This window comes from Zasmidium cellare (assembly GCF_010093935.1).
Source record: "Zasmidium cellare ATCC 36951 unplaced genomic scaffold M409scaffold_9, whole genome shotgun sequence".
NCBI classification, from domain to species: domain Eukaryota; kingdom Fungi; phylum Ascomycota; class Dothideomycetes; order Mycosphaerellales; family Mycosphaerellaceae; genus Zasmidium; species Zasmidium cellare.
This window is the reverse complement of record NW_022986953.1, coordinates 495,128-521,865: the sequence shown is the minus strand read 5'-3', so window position 1 is coordinate 521,865 and position 26,738 is coordinate 495,128. Positions and strand designations below refer to the sequence as shown.

General features: G+C 54.7%; 14 protein-coding genes across 14 annotated transcripts; 5 read left to right on the top strand and 9 right to left on the bottom strand.

The window, feature by feature from the left end:
* Positions 1-91: 91 nt before the first annotated feature.
* On the top strand, positions 92-1,417 carry M409DRAFT_52239 (uncharacterized protein; the record flags this gene model as incomplete). Its single annotated transcript, XM_033812024.1, has 4 exons — positions 92-295; positions 347-994; positions 1,048-1,338; positions 1,391-1,417. The coding sequence occupies 4 exons, from the start codon at positions 92-94 to the stop codon at positions 1,415-1,417; spliced, it is 1,170 nt and encodes a 389-aa protein (XP_033670620.1).
* Positions 1,418-1,611: 194 nt separating this feature from the next.
* On the bottom strand, positions 1,612-2,508 carry M409DRAFT_20145 (uncharacterized protein; the record flags this gene model as incomplete). Its single annotated transcript, XM_033805250.1, has 1 exon — positions 1,612-2,508. The coding sequence occupies one exon, from the start codon at positions 2,506-2,508 to the stop codon at positions 1,612-1,614; it is 897 nt and encodes a 298-aa protein (XP_033670619.1).
* An 831-nt stretch (positions 2,509-3,339) lies between these two features.
* M409DRAFT_64761 (uncharacterized protein) lies at positions 3,340-5,958 on the bottom strand (the record flags this gene model as incomplete). Its single annotated transcript, XM_033816219.1, has 1 exon — positions 3,340-5,958. The coding sequence occupies one exon, from the start codon at positions 5,956-5,958 to the stop codon at positions 3,340-3,342; it is 2,619 nt and encodes an 872-aa protein (XP_033670618.1).
* Positions 5,959-6,386: 428 nt separating this feature from the next.
* Positions 6,387-7,457, top strand: M409DRAFT_64760 (uncharacterized protein; the record flags this gene model as incomplete). Its single annotated transcript, XM_033816218.1, has 1 exon — positions 6,387-7,457. The coding sequence occupies one exon, from the start codon at positions 6,387-6,389 to the stop codon at positions 7,455-7,457; it is 1,071 nt and encodes a 356-aa protein (XP_033670617.1).
* Positions 7,458-8,092: 635 nt separating this feature from the next.
* M409DRAFT_52236 (uncharacterized protein) lies at positions 8,093-8,560 on the bottom strand (the record flags this gene model as incomplete). The annotated part of the gene is made up of 1 exon (XM_033812023.1): positions 8,093-8,560. The coding sequence occupies one exon, from the start codon at positions 8,558-8,560 to the stop codon at positions 8,093-8,095; it is 468 nt and encodes a 155-aa protein (XP_033670616.1).
* Positions 8,561-8,955: 395 nt separating this feature from the next.
* On the top strand, positions 8,956-10,215 carry M409DRAFT_52235 (uncharacterized protein; the record flags this gene model as incomplete). The annotated part of the gene is made up of 5 exons (XM_033812022.1): positions 8,956-8,961; positions 9,017-9,166; positions 9,229-9,398; positions 9,509-9,617; positions 9,862-10,215. 5 exons carry the CDS (start codon positions 8,956-8,958, stop codon positions 10,213-10,215), a joined length of 789 nt encoding a protein of 262 aa, XP_033670615.1.
* Positions 10,216-10,515: 300 nt separating this feature from the next.
* On the bottom strand, positions 10,516-11,418 carry M409DRAFT_20140 (uncharacterized protein; the record flags this gene model as incomplete). The annotated part of the gene is made up of 1 exon (XM_033805249.1): positions 10,516-11,418. One exon carries the CDS (start codon positions 11,416-11,418, stop codon positions 10,516-10,518), a length of 903 nt encoding a protein of 300 aa, XP_033670614.1.
* A 369-nt stretch (positions 11,419-11,787) lies between these two features.
* On the bottom strand, positions 11,788-13,766 carry M409DRAFT_64759 (GMC oxidoreductase; the record flags this gene model as incomplete). The annotated part of the gene is made up of 3 exons (XM_033816217.1): positions 11,788-13,400; positions 13,463-13,565; positions 13,623-13,766. The coding sequence occupies 3 exons, from the start codon at positions 13,764-13,766 to the stop codon at positions 11,788-11,790; spliced, it is 1,860 nt and encodes a 619-aa protein (XP_033670613.1).
* A 1,163-nt stretch (positions 13,767-14,929) lies between these two features.
* M409DRAFT_52232 (uncharacterized protein) lies at positions 14,930-15,436 on the bottom strand (the record flags this gene model as incomplete). The annotated part of the gene is made up of 2 exons (XM_033812021.1): positions 14,930-15,153; positions 15,223-15,436. 2 exons carry the CDS (start codon positions 15,434-15,436, stop codon positions 14,930-14,932), a joined length of 438 nt encoding a protein of 145 aa, XP_033670612.1.
* Positions 15,437-15,925: 489 nt separating this feature from the next.
* Positions 15,926-16,675, top strand: M409DRAFT_64757 (uncharacterized protein; the record flags this gene model as incomplete). Its single annotated transcript, XM_033816216.1, has 1 exon — positions 15,926-16,675. One exon carries the CDS (start codon positions 15,926-15,928, stop codon positions 16,673-16,675), a length of 750 nt encoding a protein of 249 aa, XP_033670611.1.
* Positions 16,676-16,754: 79 nt separating this feature from the next.
* Positions 16,755-18,670, bottom strand: M409DRAFT_20136 (uncharacterized protein; the record flags this gene model as incomplete). The annotated part of the gene is made up of 2 exons (XM_033805248.1): positions 16,755-18,545; positions 18,635-18,670. The coding sequence occupies 2 exons, from the start codon at positions 18,668-18,670 to the stop codon at positions 16,755-16,757; spliced, it is 1,827 nt and encodes a 608-aa protein (XP_033670610.1).
* Positions 18,671-19,707: 1,037 nt separating this feature from the next.
* Positions 19,708-21,006, top strand: M409DRAFT_52230 (uncharacterized protein; the record flags this gene model as incomplete). The annotated part of the gene is made up of 3 exons (XM_033812020.1): positions 19,708-20,010; positions 20,064-20,270; positions 20,323-21,006. The coding sequence occupies 3 exons, from the start codon at positions 19,708-19,710 to the stop codon at positions 21,004-21,006; spliced, it is 1,194 nt and encodes a 397-aa protein (XP_033670609.1).
* A 2,636-nt stretch (positions 21,007-23,642) lies between these two features.
* M409DRAFT_64755 (glycosyltransferase family 31 protein) lies at positions 23,643-25,011 on the bottom strand (the record flags this gene model as incomplete). The annotated part of the gene is made up of 3 exons (XM_033816215.1): positions 23,643-23,993; positions 24,050-24,533; positions 24,602-25,011. The coding sequence occupies 3 exons, from the start codon at positions 25,009-25,011 to the stop codon at positions 23,643-23,645; spliced, it is 1,245 nt and encodes a 414-aa protein (XP_033670608.1).
* Positions 25,012-25,436: 425 nt separating this feature from the next.
* On the bottom strand, positions 25,437-26,414 carry M409DRAFT_20133 (uncharacterized protein; the record flags this gene model as incomplete). The annotated part of the gene is made up of 1 exon (XM_033805247.1): positions 25,437-26,414. One exon carries the CDS (start codon positions 26,412-26,414, stop codon positions 25,437-25,439), a length of 978 nt encoding a protein of 325 aa, XP_033670607.1.
* Between the last annotated feature and the right edge of the window lie 324 nt (positions 26,415-26,738).

Sequence of the window (26,738 nt, the reverse complement as noted above, 5' to 3'; positions counted from 1 at the left end):
TGAACTACTGGACACTTGACACGATTTATTGTCTACTTCGCCTCCACGAATTCGCATCTTGGCATCCGCGATTACCAGTATTGGCGGATCGATGAACGCCGTCCTCTCTCGACCGGAAAGCCAGTATGACTTCGTCGTACCATACAACCTAATTGAGGAGCGCCTTGACGACGATGTCGATACGGAGCAGCACAAAGCCCATCGAGGACAGCGGTTCTTCATGCGGTCGATCAGGCACTATCGACATGCCACGACAAAATGGGGCGCAGCGCTGGAAGGGTTCGCGCCCATGTGGGTATGTGTGATGCTGATACCTCTGCATTCTTCCAGCACTAATTGTTACCAGTTCGCAGTTTGCATCTCATCCGGTGGCCTTGCTTCCCTCCTCAATGGACCTTTTCCATACCAAGGACGATGGCTCGAGATCTTGGCCTCCATTCTTTTTGTGGTTGAGGTGGTAACGTACATCCTCTTCTCAGCCATTATGATAGCCTGCTGGATCATCTATCCTCACGTTGCAGTCCGCCGGGCGATGAATAATCCAGATGAACTGCTAGCTTACGCCATACCACCCATATCGCTGATGACTATCGGTGCGCTCACGGCAACGCAAATCAGTAACGCGAGCTGGAGTGGCCATGCATGGACATTGGTCGCCTACGTCCTCTGGTGGATTGGGTGTGCTTGGGTGTTTGCAACCGCTATGGTGGTCTTCCCAGTCCTCTTCCACACAGGCAACCAGGCGGACAGAGTCATGACGCCGGTGCTGTTCATGGCGCCCGTCGGACTTGCGACCGCAGGTACAGAGGCAGGATTGATCACGACTCGAGCTTGCTGTATGTCAGCCCGTCTGGCAGGTCCGATGCTTGTGGTCGGCTACTTCGCCGTGGGTGTGGCGCTCTTCATGGCCATAGTGCTCTACACCATCTACTTCCACCGACTTTTGGCTTCGGGATGGACCATACCATCGAAGAGACCCGGTCTTTTCATCTTGGTAGGCAAGCACCACAGTAACTTTCGTGCCTCCAGCTGACTTAGTGTTCACAGATCGGTCCATGTGGACAACTGGCAGCCGCTCTGCAGGTTCTCGGTCTCTCAGCAGCAGGGCACAACAGATTCGCAGACTACAAGCCGACATCTCTACAATCACCACAGTACGGCACATTTTGGACAGCAGAAACCGCCCTTGGAATCCAAACTTCTGGCATCCTGCTCGCCCTACTCCTCCTGGGCTTTGATTTTCTCTGGTTTGGCCTTGCCTTCATCGGCGTCGCCGAGATCCTCATCAAGAAGCAAGCGACATACTCGCTGGCATGGTGGAGTTGTGTCTTCCCTACGGTGACAGCCACGTCCGCCATACTGCAACTGGCCAACTCTATGGACTCCCCAGCGTTTCGAGGGATATACTGTGCTCTGACGGTTTTCATCGCGACGTTGTACATCATAAACCTAGGATTCACACTCCGAGGCATCTGGAACGGCACACTGATCTTCGGACAAACCCAAGCAGAAATCGAAGACGGCATCATGAAAAAGGCACAAGACGAAGTCGAGAAAAACCCCACTCAATCCGTATAATCAGCGAACAACACCACATATACCTCGAAAAACTCAACCCTCCACCTGCCCAGGCAACCTCTCACTCCTCAACAACACCAAATCGCTCTCAGAATAATACTTCTCCCTCGTAACATTCAACGGCAACCCGCCATCCTGCAACCAATTCCGAAAGCCCACATACGCGCCTATAACATGCAGTCCGCCTTCCTGCGTCGCCGTGCAGCGATCCTCTTCGAACCCCCATTTGTTCTTGCCGCGTGGGCAATGTCTCGTTTGCGGGCGTAGACAGCACGGTTTCGGCATGGCGGAGAGGATGGCGGGGTGCCGCACGGCGCCTGCTTCGGCGATGAGGTGCCGGTGTGTGAAGAGCGTGGCGTAGGCGTGGAGGAACCAGGTGCGGGTTTTGAGGTTGAAGGTGGTGATTAGGTGGTCGATGGGGATTGGTTCGGGGCAGGGTGCGATATGTGAGGCGGCGAAGATGCAGGCTGCTGTGAAGGCGTGCGGCGCAAGGCCGTTTCGAAGGCGGATGGGATCGAGGGTGCTGGCGATTGCGCCTGCTAGGTCGATAGTTCGGGGGTGGGGGATTTTCAGGATCGTGCAGAATATCTTTGTGAGATCCGAGGGATGGAGGACTTCCTGCTCGTCATTCCTGGGAATACCCAGATCGTGGATACCCTCCCTCCCCCGACACGCCAGACAAACCGACCTCCTCACCACGAGGGGATTCTCCTGCACGATCCGATGATCGAACGGCGTGTTATGCGGACTGGGATTCTGCACGCCGTAGACGTTCCTACAAAAGGAGCATCCCCTCGGCCAAGGCATGTGCCTTCCCAGGTTCTCGCGGTTCGAGCATGGCGATATCGCTTTGAATTCTTTGAAGGCTAGGGAGGGCGCGGGACAGGTGGAGAGGCTGCATTTGTGGACGAGGGTGGTGGACCAGCACATTTTGGTGGAGGGTATGGAGGAGAGGGCACAGAGGGCTGAAGGTCGACTTCTCGGAGAAGGATACGTTATAGATGAAGACGCAGCGTACCATACACGCAACCTACTTGGTAGTGTTGCATACAACACACCGTCCCAGCTCCCTCCCTCATTCAATCGTTCAACATACCATACCCCCCCTCTCAACCACATACATATGCCACTTCACCCGCAAACATCGCAACCCAGGCCCCTCCCAATCGAATCACTCCCCTACCCAAAACTTTCCACATCAATCCAAGGTCGACACCAAAATGTCCTCCCATTCCGACTATCCCCCCGACTACCCCCCCCCTCAGCAGCCGCCTGCTACCACCACACCGCCGCGCTCCACCTCCCCGCACGCACAACGCACATCGCCAAAGATCTCACCACGAAAATGGCCTCTTCGGGCTGATATGCCACTCACCTGGACGAAAGAGCCATCACAGCGGCTTGCATCTTCGCGGCGTCCTGGCTGATGGGCGAAGAGGAACATGCGGAGGTGGAAGATATCATGCGGGTGTTGGAGGTGAAGGATGCGGAGGACTTCTGGGCGGCGTATGGGAAGGTGTGGGAGAAGAGATATGCGTTGGTGACGGGGGAGATTCGGTGTCATGGGGCGGATGTGGAGAGGTTGCCGGAGCCGAAGGCTGTGGAGGAGAATGGCGTTGTGGCTTTTAGACGGGGATTCTTTGGGTGAGAAGGTTATGTTGTTGTTGATATTGAATGAAGTTTTGGGTATCCCAATGCAGATTACGGTTTGGCAGTTTCCAAACAGCTAGCTGGCCGGCGAGGCTCGATTGCAGACCTCACTTACTGAACCAGCCTAGAGTCCCAGTCGTCTGCAAAAAAGTCGCTGCCGAGAGATACCTTGCGCATCGAGTCTCTCTTGTCTTTGTTCTTTTCCATAAGAAGATTCCGCTTCAACTCGGTCTTTTGTGCCGCACTCAATATGGAAAGCTCCTGGTTCCCTAATTTTCCCTTGACCGACGAGGCCAGCTGGTGGTCAAGGACATCCAAGGCCTTGCGTTTCAACCCTTGAATCTGTCCCGTCGAACGCTGCGCTTCTTCAACACGTGCCTTTTTGAAAATCTGTGCTTCGTCCTCCTTCTGCGACTCGCGCTCTTTGCGCTTCTTGCTGAGCAAATCTGCTCGACGCGCCTTCTCGGCAAGATAGCGAACGCTGTGCCCACGCGCGAGACTATCTTGGTCGGCGCTGACAGGAGGGGTGGTGAAGAAAAGCACACGGTCAAAGCTATCCCGCTGATACTGCTTACGTACTTCTGGTGGAATCGACAAATTGGCGGCATCTGGCAGCGTGTAGACCTCAACTGGGGGCGGCTCACGGTAGTTGGCGGTCGTCGGCCGTGGAGGATATGCTGTCGGATTGGGTGGCACAGCTGGTTGGCTGTACTGTGATTGAGGAGGTGCAATCGGTCTCGGTGGAGCGGCTTGTGACTGTTGTGGAGTCGACGGCTGTTGATAAGTTTGTGCCTGGGCCGACGGTGGGCGTTGGGCCGGAGACGGAGCAGCATTCGGGGCGTATTGGGGGTATTGTTGATACTGTTGTGGTCGCGCTGCCGGTGTTAATCCTGGATAGCTCGGCGCGATGCCAGTGGACGGTGGTCTGTTGGGCTGTGCCTGTGCCACGGCGGGTGTGTAGGTTTGAGGTGTTGGTGGTATTTGTCGTGGAGGTGGTGTAGGTAGCTTTGGCGGAGGCTCTGGAGTCGGCTCTGGTGGTGGCGAGTCTTTCTCGTTCCTTGGTCTCTTGTGCACTGCTCCGACTTTTGGTGGCGCTCCTTCAGCTCCCCAAGTCGCAAGTGGCAGCTCGTCTGTCTCTTTCTGCTCGTCTTTGAGCAGGTATTTGATAGGCGACGGGAACTTCTTCATTTTGCGCGGGTAGTCGTAGAGGTCCATCTCGTAGTCCTTGTCTCGCACCTCATCAGGCAAGCAACTGGCCCAGGTCTTGATAGTGTTGAATTGACCAAGCTGTTCGTTGTATCGCGATTGGCAAACGTAAATCTCTGTGCCCTGCGGTAAGCCTCTGGGTCGTCCTTTGAAGAATCTGGTGTAGAACATGATGAAGCATTTGCCTTCAACTTCCTCAATGTTGTGGTCCCTATATCGACCAGTCTTGACAACTTCGCTGGGGAAGAAGTGCTTGTCAAAGCGATGGACAGTTTGCTCAGGTCGATAGTACCAGCAGACATTAACCATTGATTGCCCGTTGGCTGCCTTGTAAGTGCGATAGATTTGAGCCGGAATAGGTTTCGTCAGATCATTCGGGTTCTGGATGTGGACCCAGTCGCCAACCTTGTAGAGTTCGCCATTGTGGAGGATACCATTCGGCATAGGCATTTTGCCCTCATCGTCCGCAAACGACTCGTCAGGCTTGGCTATCTCCTCATCGTACAGGCGGCTAGCCTCCGTTTGCAGTGTCACGGCATCTTTGTAGATCTGCGAGTCGTCCGTGTTGTACTGTTTGGCGTTGTTGAACATGAGGTTGACATCCGCCATGAATTCGTCCAACATCTTGTACTTCTTGCGCTTGACCTTGCGCTTGAGTTGGTCATAGGCCATGGGGTTCTTGATTTCGACATAATACTCAGGCATCTGCGCCTTGTCCGGTAATCTGTCAAAGTGCTTGATCATAAGCGTGCTGCGGTTGTTCCTGGGTTTGCGAATGCCCTTGAGGATGGCCTGAATGCGTGCTTCCATTGGCGTCAACAGCTTAGGCGGACGCCCTCGCGATCGCTTTCCGCCCTCCTGATCTTCAGCAGCCTCCCGCTTGGCTATTGATGTTCCACTCCTAGGGCCGCGCCTCTTTTTCTTCCTCCCCTCCTCATCCTCTTCTCCGTCATCATCCTCGTCCTCTTCGCCTTCCTCGTCCGACTCTTCTTCTTCGTCGCCGTCGCCATCTCCTTCTTCGACCGGCGCAGGCTCGTAGTTGGGAATCTCGCCGAGGTCTGGAAGTGTTGCGACTTCTTGGGTGATGACGCCGTCCTTAACAAGCAACTGCAGCTGCTTCTCCAACTGCTCCTTGATGACCAGCGCATCCTGAAAAGCGCCACTCTCCGGCACGTTGAAAACCTGCGCATTATGTGGTATCAGGGCGAAGTCGCGCACGTACTCCGCAAAGTTCTGGTACTGCTTCTGATGGATCTTCTGCTTTATGGTGGACAGAGCCATGGGCTCTTTGATTGTGTCATAGTACTCCGGGATAACGCGCTTGTTGACCTTGCGCTGGAACAACTTGGATGGGTCGAATCCATCTTCGGTGCGATAGTCGTAGATGGCATTGAGGACTTTGGACATGGCGGCCCATTCGGCGTCGGGGATGTTGGAGCCATCATTCTGCTGTTCGGTCGACGGAACGGGGGTTGTGCTCGGACTCTTCTCACGATTCTTGGATGGTCGTCCTGGTCCCGCCATGGTGATGGTTGCGTTGGAGAGCTGGTGGGATTGGCGATGTCTGATGCGCGAGGTTGGAGACGCGCAGCTGGCCCTTGCAGATTTAGCGAGCGGGAGCAGCCGCACTTCCCGTGGAGAGAGCACGTGCGCATCATTCACTTGCCTCAATTACTAACAGACTAACAGATCTTGTGGAACTCGGCAGAAAACATTCGCCAGCTTGCTCGAATCACGCTTCTAGTAGCAAACTCGACACGGTGACAGAGGCAAATCACAAGACAAGCACCAGAATTCGATCCACACCTTCGAAGAAGCCACGACTACGATATAGCATTCCTCGAATTACGACTCGAGAGTGTCTCATCATTAGACTCACGCATCTCAAAGATACGCCACGTACAGAAAGATTTGCAAATTACACTGGATCAGACCATCTCCGATCAAGCGCCATGACGGGGGCTATCCGTCTGCGTGTTCGAGGACCTCAAGGAGTGGCAACAATTAGCATCGACAGCGCAGCAACATGGAGCCAACTCTTCCATGAAATCAGCGAAAAGACTGGCGTTGCAGACTTCGACATCAAGTACGGCTACCCGCCGCAGCCGTTCAATACCGAGTCCATCAATGGCCAGACAAAGCTCTCATATATACCCCACAAGCTGAACGGAGAGCAGTTCACGATCGCTCCGCGAGATGTTCAGAAGAAACTTGCCAGTCCCATGGAGGGAACCCAGCGAGCACCAGAGACTGTGAAGGCGTTGCCACCCCGGGACCTGACCTCCCCACCTCAGCACAAGCAAGGTGACTTTCCAGACCAGCCACTGGGACTCACGAGGAAGAAGCGGCCAGACATCGAGAGCGATCCGCCAGAAGTGCCAGTCCCGCTGCTGGACGGGGTGATGGTGTTACGTGTCATGCCAGATGACAACTCGTGCATGTTTCGAGCACTCTCCTCTGCTGTCCTGGGCTCAGCATTAGATGGCATGACCGAGCTTCGATCAGTCGTCGCCCAAACCATCCAAGCGCAGCCCGACCTCTACACCGAAGGCATGCTTGAGAAGAAGCCTGTCGACTACTGCAAGTGGATTCAGCGCGAGGACAGTTGGGGGGGCGGCATCGAGCTCTCGATTCTAAGCCAGCATTTCGACATCGAGATCTGCAGCATCAACGTCCAGGACTTGAGAATCGACACATTCAATGAGGGACGGCCGACGAGGTGTATCCTTGTCTATTCAGGAATTCACTACGACGTCTGCGCGGTGACACCCTTCTCCGGCGCTGAACCAGAGTTTGATCGCAAGGTCTTCGACGTCGTTCGAACGGATGGCGAGGAAATCGATGGAGGTGCTTTAGAGGCTGCTCGAGAACTGTGCAAGGGCTTGCAGAGCAAGCACTACTTCACCGACACGCATGGCTTCTCGTTGAAGTGCAACCAATGCGGGCAGAATGGCAACGGCCAGCAATGGGCAGTCGAGCACGCTCGGAAAACAGGACACGGAGATTTTGGCGAGGGCGATTGAAGAAGGAGCCTTTCAAGTCAAAAGCATCACAGCAGCAGGCAGACGCATCCGCATGCATGCCTCAGGTTGCTCCACGGACAGGATTTGACTCACTCGTTCCTTCGGCCGAGTTTCGCTGCGCGATGGATGCATGAGCGATGAGCGTATATAAACCAACAGAGGGTGACTGGCCACTCAGGGAAGTAGCTCTGCAAACAAAGGTTAAGACCCCGATGATCAATCGAAGTTGAAGCGGTTCAATTCCGTGTCACAGCAATACGTTGTGGCTCTTCCCTTTTTGCAATTATTCTCTCATTTCGATTTTTCGTTGCAGTCGTTCGAAAGGTGCCTCGTTTTGGTCATTGCTCATCTTCTCCAGGTTGAGTAGCAATTGGGTTCGCTTCTCTTTCCCTTGTCCCTCACGGACTCCCCATAGCCCATCCACCATGTACGTCCCTGGCGCTATAATCGCCAGCCTGGTCACTCTCAAGATTCAGGAGAGAGTGATCTCTGTATGCGCTCTCCGACGAAGACAGTCACATCCAGTGCCCGCCGTCTCAACCAGTGAACACATCCCTCCTCTCACAAATACACCGCTTTCTCCCCGAAGCCACAAGCCCGTCCATGCCTCCCATCATCCTTATCAATACACTCTCTCAAAGAGTCATCTTCGAGAGCTCCTCCTCAAGCGCTTTTACCTGCGCTGCATTCCTCTCCTGGCCTTTCCGCTGGCAATGTACCTTATCAATTCCGTGAGAATGCACAGCGCGCAGGTTGCGGCGGTACTCACGCAGACGAAGCTGCTCCATAGACATACTCTGGCGCATGACTGCTTGTACGGCAGTTTCACCTGTAAAATGCACTTCTTGCGCTTGCGTTGTGAGCATGGGCGTCGAGGTGGGCACCGTAGCGCTACAACCCGTTGTGGTGGCTTGCTTGCCAATCTGAGCCTTCTTCTCGGCGTAGTACATCTGTTCCCGGTGGAGCTGCTTCGCCAGCTCAGCTTCTTCACGGCGCTTCGAATCCGCTTCGGTGGTGTTGACGTCTCGCATCTCCTGGCCTCTACCATGCCCCGATGCTGTCGATCGGTTGCTTGGATGGCTGTCGCTTTGCTGGGATGCCATCGTGAATGTGCGGAAGTGAGAATGGTTCGGTGTGGAAAGACAAGGGCAAACTCTAGGGCAGTAAGGTGGAAACTTATCAGTGTGACATAAGGCTGCCTTCTTCGCAAGGTGATGGTGCTTCGTACTCTTGGCGCTCACATGAAAGCGGAGCTAGTCAGCCGCGCTAGCAGGAAATCCAGCACCCGACGCCGTGGGAACGGGAAAGGTAAGCAAACTCACTCACTACTCTTCCCCCAAAGAAGAGCTTTCAAAGCGCACAAATGTTAAAATCACACAAGGCATAGCGCGAATTTCTTTCACCTTAAATCCAATGTACATGCCCTTCACGTCTCTCTTCTCCTCTCACATCGCACACCTCACAACTCGCATCCATCCCCAACACTTCATCAAAAGCCATGCCAGTCAGTTGCCCTCCAACCCCTTTGTATCGTCTCGTATACTGACAATCTATAATAGAAAGCAAAGATGCCTACTATCACACCACTATCGAAATCAGCGCCCGTCATCCCCGAGCTGCAGCTCCCACCACCAATCCTCCTCCCAGCGAACCCCTTCGGCGACATGTCGACGAGTGTGAGGCGCGATTCTTCTACGGGCGAGGAGCAGGTAAGTCTCACCCCTTTTCCTCCGACATAGAGGACCGCGATGAGCTAACGACTGTGTTCAAGGTCCCCATCATCGTCTCCTCCCCCATCAACGTCGCGGGCACCTGGCACGAAGTTCAAATCGACCTGATCCAGCGGTTCCGAGCGCTGAACCACGGCTACGAGAGGTTGATGGCGTCGCTAAGGGCGGCGACGAATTTGTTGAACGCGCAGAGTTCATCGCAGACTGGCCAGTGAGTCTCTAGGATGGGATGGGATTTTTTTTATGGAGGGTTGGCCAATCGTGGCAGAGGCATAAGCTGATCAGGCTGCCTTGCTCTGGTCTGAAGCACTTCTGTACCAGGTTACTAGGAAAGCAACAGCCTGAGAGAGGCAAGTGGCTCCACTTGCCACGAGGATATCAGAGGTATATGTCACGAGCATGTGATTGTGGATTTCATGATTGGCCGACTGTAAGCAAGAAATAAGAAAAAAAGGTTCATCGAAACTCTCAGCGCAGAGACTGTCGTTGCAGTGCTATTCCTCCTTCCCCCTCAAGATCCCTCCCTAATCAAAACACACACTTGTCGTCCCTTCAACATCTACATCTGAAGCACAGTACCACCCACAGCAGTACGTTCCTCTCTCCTCATCAGGCTAAACTCGTACCAACACGATCCTCCGCTGCAGCAATCGGCGACATATCCACTCCCACAGCCAGAGCCCCCTCCCCACCATGCCATCTCACCCGCAACCCACTCATCCCCCACCCACCGAACACTTCCCACCGAACACCTCCCACCGAACACCTCCCACCATCCACCCGACCCCGAAACCGAAATCGAAAACTACCTCGACGCCTTCATAATCTCCTCCCCTTCCCGCCGGGGCCCCGACCTCCTGGAGCGAGGCGACGGAACGCTTGCAAAGGCCGTGTTCGTGCCGGAGCCGATCAGCACGCCGCTGATTGTGTTGACGACGCCGGATGAGGAAGGGGGGAGATCGTTTGTGCTGAGCTTGGAGGAGGATGGGAGGATTTCGGGTGGGGTTGCTGTGGGAGGCGGTTGTTGAGGATGTGAGTTTTCTGATTTTTTTCTTGTTGGATGGGAGAGTGGAGCTGATGAGGTTTTTTTTAAGTGGGAGAGGGCTGTTGGTAGGGCGAATTGGGAGGAATGTGGTGTTGATAGTGGGATGAGGCGGAGGATGGAGAGGATGGAGGTGAGGTGGAGACGGGAGAGGAAGAAGGGGGTGTCGTGGAGAGGTCTGTCGAGTCGTGAGTTGATGGCGGGAGTGTCAAGGAGTTGGAGGGCAGGGGAGTAAAGTGAATTAACTTATTTCTCTCTGCCCATAAGGTGGACGTTACACGCCCACTCACCAAACCCCTACCATCCATCCCCGAACGCCCTCCACCGCCCTCTCCAACAACCCAGGCCAAACAGCCACCGCCACCGCACCCCCAACAAAAACCGCATAACAACACCACACAAACCCCCCAAACAACATAAACCCCAAATACAAACTCACCATACTCTCCCTCTCATTCAACCTCGGAAACTCCACCCCCTCCGGAATCTCAACCCCCAAAAACCCACACAGCGGCCCCCACCCCTGCCTAACATCAAACTCAAGCAGCCGCTCAGGAGGTACCAACGCCCTAACGAGCGCATTATGTCTTTCGTACGTCCCTTCATCCCAGCACCCGTAGCGCTGCAGGCAGATCTCGCGGATGAGGAGGACTTTGTCGTCGACGCGCCGGAGAAACGAGACGGGGTAGATGAGCGTGCGGAAGACGGTGCGGAGCCAGTCGGTGCGCCAGTGCCAGGAGGAGGTGTTCCAGATGGACGTCCACCAGCCTTTCGGGCCGTCTGGGCGGACGGTGAGGATGAACTTTGCGTTGGGATACGCGGCGATAGTTTCGGCCACGAGGAACGCGAGGGGGGTGTCCGTGGAGCTTCTGAAGCCTTGCATCGACTTGTGGATTTGGGCGTTGAGGTCGGGGTCGCCGGCTTGGGTTTTGTGGGCGATGAGGCGGGTGTAGATGTCGTGGTAGCGGGCGGTCTGGGCGGGAGAACGCAGCAGTTCGACGCCGCCGTGGCAGGGGCCGAAGCCGAGTTTGATCAGGGCTTCTTGGAGGGAGGTCGTGCCTGTGCGGGGGAGTCCGAGACTGATGAGTTGCAGGTTCACGTTGGAGTCTCGTTCATCGTGGCTGGAGTCGCCGTGTTTGGGAGCGTGGATTCCAAAGAGTCGATGGAGGGGATTCTTGGTGGAGGCCATGAGGGAGGCTGAATTGCGTGTCTTGGAGATCCACAACGAGTGGCGGCGCTCAGGAGCCGTTTTGTAGGTTTAGTCTGTTGTTGCTGTTGGCAGGTGTCTCGAGCGATGTCCGCACTTATTACAGAAGGATCAGCGGAAGTCAGAGCTGAAACCGCAGACGAGTGGCAATCCTATGTCTTGGTCATCGCTATAGGGTTTAGCGAAGCGCAGAGCCTCCCTATTCGAGCAATGGAGGTCAAGTACTTCGTTAGCGGTAGGTATGGGCAGCTGAGATAGTGGCATTGTTTGAGCTCACAGAGCGATCGAAACTGCAAGAAAATCAACCTCTCACACCTCCACAACACACCACACACCATCTCCCTATCCAACTCACTGCCCCTTCAACATCTGATCCGCCACCTTCTCCGCCAACATATAAATCGTACTCTGCGGATGCCCCGGCGGCAACAAAGCAAACGCACTCGCATCCACCACCCTCAACCCCGTGACCCCCAAAACCCTCGCATGCGAATCCACAACCGCTCCGTTCCGTATACTCGTCCCCATCGCACACGTACAGCTCGCGTGCCACACCGTCAACATGGTATTCGCATAATTGGCCAAAATCTCCTCGTCGGTGTTGACGTCAGGGCCGGGGAAGTACTCTTCACCGATGACGATTTTTTGGAGGGCCGGGGCGGCGAAGGCCTGGCGTGCGCGTTTGAAGGCCGCCACGGCGACTTGTTGGTCCGTCGGGGATGTGAGCCAGTTGGGGTTGATGATGGGGAGGACGTTGGTGTCGGCGCTGACGATGGTGACGTTGCCGCGGGATCGGGGCGCCACGAGCGTGGCGAGGACGGTGGCGTATTGATAGCCGTCTTTGGGCTGCGTGAGGAGGAGGGAGTTGAATTGTCCGACATAGCCGGCTCCGGAAATGTATTCGATGTGAGGCCAGTCGGGTGGGTATTGAGCGAGTTCGGCTTGGGCTTGGGGAGTGAAGTTTGCGAGGAGGTCGGCTGGAACTTTCTCCCAGCCTAGCATGTCGGCGACGGGGTTTGTCAGGGGGCCGGACTGATTCAATGAGTAAGGGCCAGCAAACTGCTCGGCGATGTAGACAGGGTCGTTCGCCAGGCGGGTGAAGGTCTCGACGTTGACGCGGTATGTCGGTCCCGCGAAGACATGATCTTGCATGTTCTGTCCGACATTAGGGTTGGACACAAGCACAGGAATCCCGTTCGCCGTCAACTGATTCTCTGGACCAATACCAGACACCATCAAAATCTGCGGCGATTGGAAAGCCCCAGCACTCACGACAACTTCCCTCTTTGCCGTTATCACAAACGGCAGAACACCAGCAGCCTCCACCAACACACCCGTAGCCTTCTTGTTCTTATCAAAGAGGACTTTCTTCGCCATGGTGAGCTGATAGACCTTCAGGTTCGTTCGATTCTGGACCAAAGCTTCATTGAGGAACGTCTCCTGCGAGGAAGCGTGGATCTCTCTAGCAGGGTCGATCGTCGAAGCACAGTACTGAATGCCGCCCAAACTCCCCGAATTGAAGTCATCTGCCGTCGGCATCCCAATCTGATTGAATGAAGGCTGCAGATACGAATCGAACGTTTGGGCATAGTTGGCATACGAGACATGCAAAGGCCCAGCGCCCGGAGTGAATGCGCCAGGGTTGTACGACACCGTGGCATTCGCCGCACGCTTCTGTGTGTTGGGCGGTGTGAAGTCGCAGCTCTTCTTAAAATACGGAAGAAGGGCGTCGAATTGGAAGCTCTGATCGTTGACCAAGTTCGCCCACTGGGCATAGGAGGCACGGGTTCCGCGTTGGTAGATCATGAAGTTGCGGGCTGATGAGCCTCCGAGACACTTCCCACGTGTGTAGTGGATAGTGCGGTTGTTGGCGCCGGCCTGCGGTGTGGTGTAGAAGTTCCAGTCGACTAGGGGGTTGTTGTCGATGGCGCTGGCACCCACGAAGACCACGTCTCCTGCTGGTGCTACTCTCTACGTTAGCCGCTATCTTCAAGAACTTCGCGTACCATCTCCCATTTGCACTGACTTGTAGCGAGCAACGGATCAGTCACCTGGTAAAACGTCCCCGCCTCAATGACAGCAACGCTGTACTTGCCACTCTCCGAAAGACGAGCAGCCACGGCAAGACCCTGTCATTCGATCTTGTCACTTCCGGTTACCACCCGTCGACGCTGTGATGTACTCACCGCGGTCCCCGCCCCGACGACTACATAGTCATAAGTAGTGTTCAATCCAGGAGTCCCTTCAAGATATCCCAACGTCTGGTTGAGCAGCCCCTGAGCAGCCACAACACCAGCCGACGCCAGCAATGGAATGGCCTTCCACATCATCTTATATCAATCGAAAAGTTCTTTTATTACCTGATCAAGGTCCGAGCGCAGCGCAACTCGGTCATCCTCTTCTTATACTGTTCCTGTAACCATCATCAGCCGATCTGAGGAAAAGAAGCATTTTTAGCCTTCCCTCCCTAGCAGGCCTTGTCCGTGACAAGCAATCCACAAGACATGACTCCCTCGTCAAAGCTGCCTCGGTATGTGCGTTTAGCAGCGAGTTTCTGGGGAGGGCAGCGAGTGGGTAATGGATTGAGGTCCATCCCCGCAGAAACTACTGCAAAAGGCCGCATGTTGCTGGTGTGGGGTGCTGATCACTCGGCTGGGGTTGCATTGCCTGCTTTGTGTGAAATAAGGTCTCTTGATGTATCATAAGTGTCTCGGAGTCCGGGTGTTGCAAGTTGCCTTCTTAATCGATTGCCATTATACGCAAGGATATCGAACTCTGCTTCAGATTCAGCCAATGTGACCCTTCCAATCAGCATATGTACTCACAACAATTTGCCATCGCCCAGTCTCATACCACACGAATTTCGTACAGCCCCTCTCCCCCGACAAATCTCTCTCTCACATAACAGCACAGCACCCAACCATTGCCCTCGGATAAACATCCACCCCCAAATCCCTCCTCGCCGGTCCAACACCCACCCTATACCCCGTCCTCTTCGTAATCATCATCCTCCGATATCGCATATCATAACCGCCATGGCAGTCGCACCGCGGACACTTGTGAGGCCGCGCGTAGCGGGAGTGCAGAGGTTTCTCGATGTTGCCGAAGGGTTGGCTGGGGTGGAAGTCGCGACAAGTGAGGAGATTCATGCCGCGGCCGCAGGGAACCATGAGCTCGAACCTGTGACGGGAGGATGGAGTTAGTTAGAGTAGGAGGAGGACGATGGGGTTGGTACCATTCGTGGCCGCATTCGCGAGAGAGCCAGTAGTATGTTTGGCACATTTCGGTGGTGGTGGTGTTGAGTATGTCGCGTCTCCTTATAGTGTGTGTTTTCTCTCGAGTTGGTGGTGGTTGTTTATTCGCCCTCTTCGCGAGTCCTTTCTCCCGAAAATGATAAGACGCCTCGACTGCCACATCACCACCTCACCACCTGCCCTATCCACCCCATCCACCCACCTGCCCTTCCCCCATGACCCCAGTAGCCGCAAACACATCACTCCTTCCCCTCGGCCTTCGGCGGCTCATACATCCTATACTCCGGATCATTCTCCTGCAACTCCTTCTCGCGAATCGCATTCATCAACTCAAACATCTGACCGATCTGCTGATCGCTCATCTTGTCCACTTTGCTCTTGTCCATTTTCTCGCCCCGCCACGTGTCGCCTTCGATTTGTTGCGCGTAGGTTTGCCATTCGGTTAGGAAGCCGACGATGTGGACTGCGAGAATGACCTGTTGTTAACGATGTGTCGTGGGCTGGGTGTGGTGTGGTGCGGTGCGTGTCCTACCTGGATTATCCGTCGACCTATGTGCTCTAAACTCGCTCTTCACGTACTCATCGCCCAATAATCGCATCTCTTTGGGTAAATGCTTCCTATGCGCGCGAAGCAGGCGTCGATATAGCGGGATCGGGGGCAGGAGGGCGAGAGGGACGGGTTTGAGGCCGGAGGATTGCGTACCGATGCTGGAGGCGGTCGCGCGAAGGAGGGAGGTGGCACGCATGGCGAGATGTGGATTTGGGGAATTCGTTGGTGATAGGAATGGTTGTCAATGGTACCAATGGTAGGAATATCTGGGAGAGGTGTAGTTCTTGATCGACGTCATGGAAAGCCCAGGTGCCGAGCTTCAGATGTCGAAGTCTTTTCTGCCGAAGGTTCACTTGATACTCAACCTCGACTGGCACATGCAGATCAAATACAATGGGCTTATACCACTGACGATGAAGACTGGACTCTAGGATTGAGGGCGCTGATGTGCTAGTCCAGCCTCAAGCACCATGCCGCTCACGCGCAATCACTTCTCCAGCGAAAAAGCCGTACACGAGAACTGGGTCTGATTCCGTCTGTCGACATTTCAAAAGGACTACATGTACGACTGCCGATCTGGATATCTCATGCTCAAATGAAAAAGACACTCCCCACCATTCCGCATCGCTCGTTACGCATTAAATCATAAGAAGTCACCCACCTCCGCCCAAGCCAAAAACTGAAAATGCTTCCAACGCCGTCAACCTCCCATATCGACCCATCCCGGATCTACGAACCCGCCGAAGACTCCTATCTACTGCTCGATACGCTCTCATCGAGTAGCGAGACGGCTTTCATGCAGCAGAGATTCCCGCCGAAGACGCCTTGTCCACTGGTCCTGGAAGTTGGGACAGGGTCAGGGGTCGTGGTCGCGTTTGTCAACGCCCACGCGAAGCACATCTTTGGCCGGACTGACGTGGCAACGTTGGGCACAGATGTCAATTCGTTTGCATGCAAAGGAGCCGCTCAGACGGTGAATTTGGCGGCAACTGAGTCGGGCAATGCGGGTGTTCTTCTGGATGTCGTTTTGGGAGATCTTGCAAGCTCTCTCAATCCTGGCAGTGTGGACGTACTGATCTTCAATCCACCTTACGTTCCAACAGAGGAGCTGCCATCACAGCCAGTGAGTGTTGCCGATGAGCAAGATCTCGACAGAAACGCACAATTCGAACGAGACTCGCATCTACTGTCTTTATCCTATGCCGGGGGTGTGGATGGCATGGAAACGACCAACAGATTGCTCGGCCAAATTCCGCAAGTCTTGAGCCTAAGAGGCGTCGCATACGTCCTGCTGTGCAAGCAGAACAAGCCGAGGGAAGTCGTCGAGCAGATCCAAGCTTGGCCAGGAAGTTGGAATGCCGAGATCGTGGGCTCGAGTGGGAAACAGGCCGGGTGGGAGAAGTTGTGCGTGGTGAGAATCTGGCGGGTATCGTGAAGATTGAAAACCGAAAAGTCCTCCCCAATTCGCTTCGATACTTTTCTCGCGATGCTGTCGTCAATGCCCATATACCTCATCACTCGAGTTCATTCCCGTCAAAATCCCCGCCGTAATGAAAATCGCTCAAGCCCTCGTTCCAAGGCTCGTTTGCGCCAAACATTGAATCGTTCTTGTCGTCGTTCTTACTCCAGTACGGATCCATAAGCTCGTCGTTCAGATATGTCTCTCTTCGATCGCCCGCTCCGGTATTAGCCCCAGCAGCCAAGGGGTAAAGATTGATGTCGAACTCATCTTCCTCCGTCGCGATCCTGTCGTTGATACACCCAGTCTTGTACAATATCACCTCTCCGAGAGTTGTTCCTCTGTGCTCTTGACAGATGTGGTCCAGGTAGTATTCCATTCCGTGATACACCCCACTGGAACCGCGCGTGAAGACGCAAAACAGACATTTGAAGCTGTACTGGTGTTTGACGACGACTTTCTGCGTGACGTGGCTCTTGGCCAGGAACGGCCAGCGGATCTTGATCCCCTTTGCTTCGGCAGTGAAGACCTTGTTCCAGATCACCTCGACGTTTTGCGATGCAAAGGATGACCGAAAAGCACAGCGAGGGGTTTGGCATGCCAAGAAGGATGTTGCGGTCGAGTGAGAGGGATGGCGGGACCACGGCTCGACTTCGCGGCATTTATGCATGCTGCCTTTTCGATCGCCATTTTGCAGCTTCCACGCGCCTTTACAGAATCCGAGAAAGTCGTTGTCGGGATTCGGCGTGGGTACGGCGGTGGATGCGTGAGGGTGAGGGTGGGTGTGAGGGTTGGAGTTGGAGCGATTCGTCAGGACTGGCGACGGGGGCTGTAGAGGTTGACCGACATATGAGCTCGATGCGTTGGGGTTCTGGGCTTGGTCTGGAGCTATTTGCATGGTCTCACGTCGTTCGAGGGATGTCCTGGAGCCCCAAATCTCACTGGGATTGTCTTCCCACTCTTCATAACGGAATTTGGACTGGGACTGGTTCGGGTGGTGGATGTCATTGCTGCTGACATCGCATTGGGGAGGTGGCCGGAATGGCACGCTCGTTGGCGCTGTGGAAGGAGCACGGCTGTGGGGCTCTTCAGCGGTTGGGTGCAGTGCATGCTTGTCCTTATCCTTGTCCTTCGCCTCACTGCTATGTGTCCTGTTGTGCTTCAAGAAGTGTAGCAGCGAGCTTCTCTTGCGGTGGTGTAGGCTGTGGTTCTCCTCCGCTGCCCCAGGCGCGGCATCTTCTTCGCCTGATGCCTCGCGCGAATGGCTGAACTCTCGCGTCCAGGTACGGTGTTTGGAAGGTTGCGCTTCTTTTGGCTGGGTGTTAGACAACGCCTGCATTGTCTGACTCCTCGTCGGCTCAGGCGGTGGGATGCCGACATTGCTGGTGCTCGAGGCGGGCGTGGTGCGAGCTGTGTCCTGCGCCGGCTGCTGCTGCTGCTGCTGGTTCACGTTCTGGGAGTTGATCAACCTCTGCTTGAACTCGTGCAGCGCCGCTATGGTTCTGTCTCTTCCCACGTCGGCGGCGTCCACCAAATACGTAAAGTCGGTGGTTTTCGAGTCATCGTCGAAAGCGGCATTGCGCAGCTTCTCGAGCAGGCTGCTCTGGAGCTGGATGGTGATCTGCTGCAGCAAGATCACGGCGATGTGGTCGCCCTCCTCGAATGCCTTCCCGAAGCGGGCGATACCTCGCTGCCTCTCGCGTTCGATCTCGGCCGGCGCCTGGTCGATCGATTCTTCGAGGAGTCGCGGTGGGGGAGGCGCTCGCTTCAGCGCCCGCTTCTTCTTGATCTTCTCGATGATGGCGCCGCCATCATTGAATGCCTGCGACACGGCGTCGAGACAGGCCTATGTACACACCCAATGTCAACGAGCTGCTGCAGCGGCACCCGGGTCATGGCGGACCCGGGGCGCGTGTGGTGTGATGGGAGACTCACGCTGATGTCAACCTGGGCGTCGGACGAGACGCTCATGGGGCCGTTCGCATACGCAGCAGGAAGGGGAATACAAGTTGCGCCTCGTGGCTGTCGTGGGAGAGAGTCGCTGGTTGGCAAAGGCTGCCCAGCTCTTGGAGCCTTACTCACTGCTGCTGCGTCCTACAGTTGCTGCTGCTGCTGCACCGCCCTCACACGCCTATCACACGTCCAGCCATCCGAGGCGATTCCTTCAGCCGCATGACGACCAGACCTCCAATCACCGCGTGGCACGCGAGCCTAGACCTGCGCAAACACGGTCTGTACAAGTGTACACCTATATACTACCAACCCTGCTCGAACATTCACTCACATCGTCCGTCAGAAGGAAGGAACAGGTTTCCACGTGCACCATGACACGCGCACGCGACCCGACAAGCGCAATGATGAAAGATGAAACTCTCTGATCCACGGCCCATGGCACGAAGCTGGACAGGGAGCGTCCATGGTCGCACCACTCTCGCACGATATCGGCACTCAACGCAGTGACGAGCATCTCCGTCTGGTGTGAGGCCTCCCGCAATATCGTCCCCAAATTGTACAATCTCGACATCTGCAGCCGCCGACAGACCGGAGATGTTTTGGCCAAACCGACGAGCCGCCCCAATCACGTCGCATCCGACTCGAACAAAGGCCGGCATTCGATGCAGCTGATCCCGGCGAGCCAAGACAAGCAATGCATCACGTCAATGGCCTCCAACTGCTCGCCATTGGTGTGTTCTTGCGCCATCGCCGTGAGGATAGCTCTATTTGACCGTCTTTGCCCACGGTACCTTACATGCGCTGCTGCCGTCTTACGCAACAAGTTCGTCGTCGAAGCATCCAACAGAGCTCTCTAGTCCGACTGCCCGCTTATCGCCTACATATATTGCCCCTCGCCCGCCCCGCGACCATGTCCTCGATTTTAGTTTACGGTGTTGCTCTGCTATTTTACACGACTCTGAAAGCTGCCGAGGATCATCGACTGAGGCAACACTTGACACAGCTGCTTGCAGCCAAGAACAACCTTCCTTGGGCTGGCTTGATCACCAACAACCATGGCCCCCGCTCTCACAGAAACGCCTGTTGAGCCCCCGCTCTTCAGCTATGATAAACCTTCGAAAGCCATCTTTCCCGATGGCATCAAGACGAGTGGCCAAACTTCGCCTGACGCCGACAAGATCCGACCGTACAGCGAATTCCCCACAGAAATCACCGGCCCTACCGTGTGGAAGGCAGAGGATTATCAAAACAACCCAGAGCGATGGACGCATCGATTCAGCGAAGAGGAGGTGGCCGAGTTGAGCAAGGCAGCAGACGACTTTTTGGCTTCGGGGACGCCATTGACTGGTATTGCAAAGGTACGTCAGCAGAGGAGGGTGGCAATCATCTGCAGGGACTGATGGAACGTTAGGAGAAATTCCCTCTCCCCAACATGGAGTCGTACCTCACCGCGATGCGAAACGAACTTCTCAACGGCAAAGGCTTTATCCTGTTTAAGGGCTTCCCAGTGCAGGCATGGGGCAATCACAAGTCGGCTGTAGCTTACATGGGACTGGGTACATATCTTGGATACTTTGTGTCACAGAATGGCTTAGGCCACGTCCTTGGGCACGTGAAGGTACGTTCTGGGCAGACGCAAGCGTTATCAGAACAGCGCTGATCGATTGTAGGACACGGGAGCCGATCCAACACAAATCGACAAAGTGCGCATCTACCGCACAACGGCCCGCCAGTTCTTCCACGCCGACGACTGCGACATTGTCGGTCTGCTCTGCGTGGCAAAATCCCTCGAGGGCGGTGAATCAGACATTGTCTCTTCGCATCACGTCTTCAACACCCTTCAAAAAGAACACCCAGACGTTGCAGAGACCCTCTGCAAACCCATCTGGTACTTCGACCGTAAAGGTGAAGTCTCCACGGGCCAAGAACAGTGGACCAAGCAGCCTGTCTTCTACCTCGAAACCGGCCCTAACGGACGAGTCTACACCAAATGGGACCCTTACTACGTCAAGTCTCTCACCCGATTCTCCTCGCAAGGCATCATTCCTGCCCTGTCGCCCGAACAAGAGAAGGCCGCTCAAGTCCTGGAAGATACATGCATGCGTCTGTCATTGCACATGATCCTCGACATTGGCGATATTCAGTTCCTCAGCAACGAACACGTCCTGCACTCGAGAACCGCATACAAGGACTACCCACCACCAGCGCCGAGGAGGCATCTCATGCGACTGTGGCTCGCCACGCCCGAGACGGAGGGAGGCTGGAAATTGCCCTTTTCGGATGCGCAGCATAAGAAGCGAGGAGGCGTGCAGGTTAATGATACCCCACCTAGAGCGCCGATTGATGCTGAATAGACCGAGAAAGGGATTTAGAGAGTATGAATACCAACAATTCGCTTCTGTACATGTCACTTTCATTCCAGACCTCCTAACGTTGACCGTTTACTACTCACACACAGCCTCTACGCCCTCGCCACCCTTCGAACACGACCCTTCCAGCACTCTCACCTCCCAAAGCCCTCCTAGCCACGACTCCCAACCCCACCATCACGACCTCCTCCTATTCAAAATACTCTCATACGCCAACCTCTCCTCCCGATCCCCCTCAGCCTCCAAAGTCTTCAACCTCCGATCAAAATCATCAATCATCGTCGTCAGGCGATTCAGCGCCGCTTCATTCGCCGCGGCGACTTCGAGCATGCGCTGCATGCCGCGTTCTATTCTGATCGATATATAGTCAGTATTGAGGATGGGGGTTAAATTGTGGAGAGGGGAGAGGTTGTACTGTGTTCGTTTTGTTTGGTCGCTGATGCAGGGCGAGAGGGAGTCTCGGTGCTGGTAAGTTGTATTTCTTGTTTGTGCCAATGGCATTTTCGCCTGTGTCTTTGCTATTGAGCCATGCTGTATACCGGCTAGGTTGGTCGTGTGAGGCGAAATGATTTGGCTCGTCTTCATTCGAGTCGTAGGCATCGGATTACACAACGTCTGGATGTCGATTCGCATGTGCAAAGAAAACTCGTCGAGATGCTCAAAATAACCCGCTCACGTTGAACAGAACATCACACTCAATCTCAGAAAACCGCAGAACATAAAAAGTATCCTCCCTCAGGACCCTTCCCCACGACGCATCAGAGATAGGGCAACCCCCCTCCCCAAGTACCCATTTCCAACCAGTCGTCACCCAAGGATTACAACGCCATACAGTCTGACGTGCAGCAGTTTCGACGTTTTCCTCATCATCATCAGCGAGACCGAGTCCACCAAGCCCAAGGAACGCGCTGCAGGAACCACCCACCCACGGCTGATGTACTGTCAGCCCTACCAAAAAGTCTCTTTTCTCGTCTTGGTGCTTTCGACGAGAGTTTAGACACGAGGTGTTTTGGTGTGCACGGGGTCAGGGTGCCGAGATAACGTCCAACCACGGATTGAGGCGATGCCGACGGTATCCTGTAGTAGTCGTCGTAGGGTAATAAGGCGAGGAGGTAGACGATACATACTTTCTTCGTTCCCCGTCATCAACAAACCAGAGGATACGATACGACAAAAAGAACCACATGTCATCAATCAATCAACCACTCGTTCAAAAAGGCAGAAAATCCTCCCCCGTCTCGCCTCGACCCGTTCCCACCTCTTCCACGATCACAAACAAACCCTCTCGCACAGAAAGGATCCGCCTCCTCGCTCGCCAACTTGCATCTCGCAGGAGCCGACAGACGCCGGTGTTCGTCTGACTGTCGTACGTGCGTCGGGTTGCCGAAGAGCGGAATACCGAGGATCGTCAATCCTGCAATCGTGAAGAAACGGTCGCTGGAACGCACAGATGTTTTCTCGTTGCGTTGCCGGATTGGGACAGTGCAGCCCTGATGGTGGTGAGGAATCCTGAAGGATGCTGCGTGGGTCGGGGCGCGGACGGGAGAAGCGGCTGGGGAACGATGGATGGAGTCTCTTCAATAGGTTTTGATGATGAGGCGAGGGCGATGGCGGAAAATGGGGGTCGTTTCTGGTTGCTGCTCTTGTTGATGGCTGAGGTATGCTCTCCGCGGCGTCCTGTAAGCAAGCGTAAGCATTTCCCATTCTCCATTTCTCATGAGGTCGTGAGGAAGCGGTGACGGGCTGGACACGTCTCGGGTGGTTGCTTGGTTTGACGCTTGGATCCCTTGGGTGTGAACTGTAGGGTCGTTGGATCCCAAGAGGGCGGTTGCTTTTCCATGTTTTGGGGGGGGGGGGGGTGGCATCTAACAGAAGCTTCTTCTCCTCTTCTCGTCAGGTACATGACAAATTATTCAGGTGAAAGGTTGCTTGCTTAAAGGCAGTCTCTTCGACCTCGACAAGTCATGCTCCATGAAGCTTGATGCTTGATGAAACACTTCCATCACCACCAAAAGAAATGCAAACCACCATCTCCCATCTCTCCACCCACCTCACCACCGCATTTGAACCCCCCAAATGGCCGGCCTCCTCGGACCCGCTCCCTCCAACTAGCGCTCCTTTAAACTTCGGCACTTGTGCATGTCAGCGCGGTGGTCGAAAATTTCTTGGAAACTGTTGCCGTAGGGCAGAGACACCAAGTGTAGGTCTTTTCGATGTAACCCTATGATAGGCGGGAGATGATCGCAATCGCGAGAAGAGCTCGTTTTCTAAGGGTAAGGCTGTGTTGGAATTGGAGATAATCGAGGGGGTTGTTTCGCTGTTTCCTAATGAGGTTTAGCGGGACGAGGTTGAGTGAATGAATGAATTCGAGGGAGGTGGATAGTGGAGTGTGGCAGATGCTGAAACGAGCCTCGATAGAGCCGGGTCAGTTGAATTCGATGCGCCTTTATGGACGCATGCTATAGGTCGAACGTATGGTTCATGCTGCCATTGTCGCGACAAGCACGTAACCGCCGAGTCCGTACCCGAAAGGAAAGTAACATACCTATTCCCTTACAACCCAAAACCTTCCTCATCTATCATGACAAGATCAACATACCAAAAGCCCTCCCCAAATCCTCTCAATCATTCCCCTCAATCCACAAATCCTCCTCACACGCCGGCCTCTTCCTCCTCCACTCTTCCACCCTGTCGTACAACCACCCACTCACAAACTCCTCCATCTGCAACGCCTTCTTGCCCAGCCTCGGCTCCTTCGACGTCGTGCACTTCTTGGTTTGCAAATTGAACCGGTACTGCAAACACGCCGAGTCCTTTTCGCAAGCGCGGTAGCAGCTGGGGAGGTCTGTGAGTTGCCCCTCGATGTCGGAGCTGCCGTTATCCCACCCGGATTTGGCGGTCTTCATTTGTGGCTGGACATAAAATGTGAAGACGTCGCGGTAGCGGAGGTAGCCACCGCTTGTGGTGTTGTCCTGGAGGAGCAAGGTTAGTATGTCGAATTGGAAGACTGGGTGATGAAAAAGCTCACCAGACCCCCATCAGCAATCCACCGCTGCTCGAAATCCCACATGTTCTCGGCATCCGCCGCGGACATGTGGTGCCATGTCATAGTCGGGAAGCACCACAACGGCTTGTCTCCGTGATCTCGTCCCCAAGGAAACTCCCCAGGATGGTCGCCCTGAACAATCGGCCACACCCTCGTCAACGATGCGTCGGCTCGCTTGAAGGTCTCGCCTGCAACGGCATCGCCCGCCCACTGCTCCTCGTTGAATTTTTCGAGGTCTTCCTTGTGCGCGAGGTAGTAATCCACCACACGCTTTAGAGCCGCATCAGAGACGAGGTAACCTGAGCCTCCGTGAGCGAATTCTAGGTCACCAATGAGGACTTGCGAACCCATGTAGTAGGGCCTGGAATGGTCGAGCTGCTGTTGGTATTTCAGAACCGTGGACCAGAAGATCGCCGAGTCCGGTTCGATGAACATGTACCACTTGTAGCCTGGCGAGAGCGTGAGTCTATGGACATACTGGTCAGCTGCTCTCCCTTCGACCAGTAGGGGGGGGGGGGGGGGGTCAAAACTCACGTCTGATGGAACATAGGCAAAAACTTCCACTTATCCAACTTCCAGCCCGCCGAATCCCCTTTGCCACCCGTCACGTCCCCATCCACGGCCTTGAAATTGATCTGCTTGTTTTCGTACGGCGCCAATGCTGATCGACCAGACTGGCTCAGTCTCCGGTAGATTTCGAAATCTGGATGCTCCGCGCGGAGCTCTTCACTAACAGTCGCGAGGACATCGTGGATCTGATGGCCACGAAATATCTCCTCGTGGTCGCTGAAAATGATGTAATTCGGCGCACATACGAATGTCGTGTCGAAATGCGTCGGGACTTGGCTGGTGAAATCTGTAGCCCCCGTCTTCATCACCACCAGCGTGTCGGCTGCACCGGGAAGTTTTCGACATCGGAGGGGATCTGGTCTCTTGGGTGACATTGCATTGGCAAGCTCCGGTGGCAGTGAGGTCGACGTTTGGTCTCGACGTAGCTTCCAAAAGGCCAGTATCAGAGTAACGATGAAGGTCAACAATATTAGCGGGCCAGGCTTTCGGGAGTTGACCTTACGCATGGCTGTAGATCTTTTCTTAGTGGAGCTGTACATTGTCCTTCTGATGTTGAATTGAGACGGCAGAGCGGCAAAGCAGAGACAATTTTGTTGTGTGAAGAAAGGCGGCGTTGGCTTCGTGTGGAATGTGATGTTGTGTAACGTCGGCAGTCGACCTTACTTAGACGTTTGACGGGTATCCTTGGTCCCGAACATCTACAGAACGTCCCTGGAGCAAACTCAGTTCTTGCCGCACCGTGTGTAAATTTTGAAGGACCATCAGCAAATACTTACGCCATCGCCCTTCCACATGCTAATCACTTCTGCAACTTGTCTTGACCTTGTAATCCAACAACAACACCTTTAGCCCACAACCACAAGCGATCCGCAGCATACCCAACAATCCAGCTCCCCACCACGCCCGCGGCGCCAATTACTGCCGTCTTAGCGACAGGTCCCATCTCCCACTTGTCAGTGGCAATGCCCAGCAGGGTGATGACTGGCATATGCACAAGGAATGCAGGAAACGCCATTGCGTTGATAGCTCGCCACGATGTTGTCGAATATCTCCTGAAAGCAGCTAATACGCAACTTCCAACAAGGTACCCATTCGCGTTGTTCCATAGAGCATATGCTGCTGCGAGGTTGTTCCATCCGCCAGCCATTTGTGCGGTGGAGCTCGGGTCATTCTTGAGGCCCTGGAAAAGAACGAAACCACTGGCGAGACTGGTGAGCAGAAGTCCGGCTGACGTAGGAAGAGAGGGAATGGCCTCTGCGAGGTTGCTGACGCTGGCTCCTAACGAATACGTGGCGATATACTGCGAAAGGTAGGCAGGCTGTAATTTCAGTGGGTTGACCACGGCTCCAACTGGGTAGAATATTCGGATGAAGAAGTCTGATATGCTGCAAAGTGCGATGGAGGCGTATAGCTTGAGGGGATTGACCCCCTTGTCGTTCTTCGACGGCGATGGGCCATCAGTACTGTCGGTGTAGAGAACGCTCTGCAGCCGGTCATAGGCAACAAGCCCGAGATCGAAGCACAGCAGCGTGCCAGTGAACCACACCGGCCCACGAATACCGCGCTGTTCTCTCCAGTAGTCGATGAGCCAGTGCAGGCCCACAGGATATCCTTGCCAGGCCCGAACAATGCCAGCGCATAAAGGTGCCCCGATGGCCGTATATGCAATCGTAGGTAGTCCTAAGCGGTACAGTCGATCTCTAACGAAACCCTCCCGTGACTTCCTGACCAGTGCTCGACGAGAGAAATAGCCTCCTAAGCACATATACGTGCCCATGAACTGCACCCAATTCGTTAGTACTTTGATTTCCAACCGAAAGTTGTCACGTTGCTGTGCTCACAAAACTCTGATTGAATCCATTCAACCCAACCAACGCCGTGGATGAAGCCTGCCCATGCAGGCTAGACTGGTATACATTTCTTCCAATGCCGCCGTATGAACAGGCTGTGTGATGGAGAATCACAAGAGCTGTAAGACATGAGCGACAATTGTCGACGTAGTGAAGTTTTGGAGATGGTTTTCGCGCCGCTGGCGGTGCTGTGTCGTTGCTTTGGCTCATTGTCAGTTGAAATGTCAATAATGAAGAGAAGTGAAATGGTG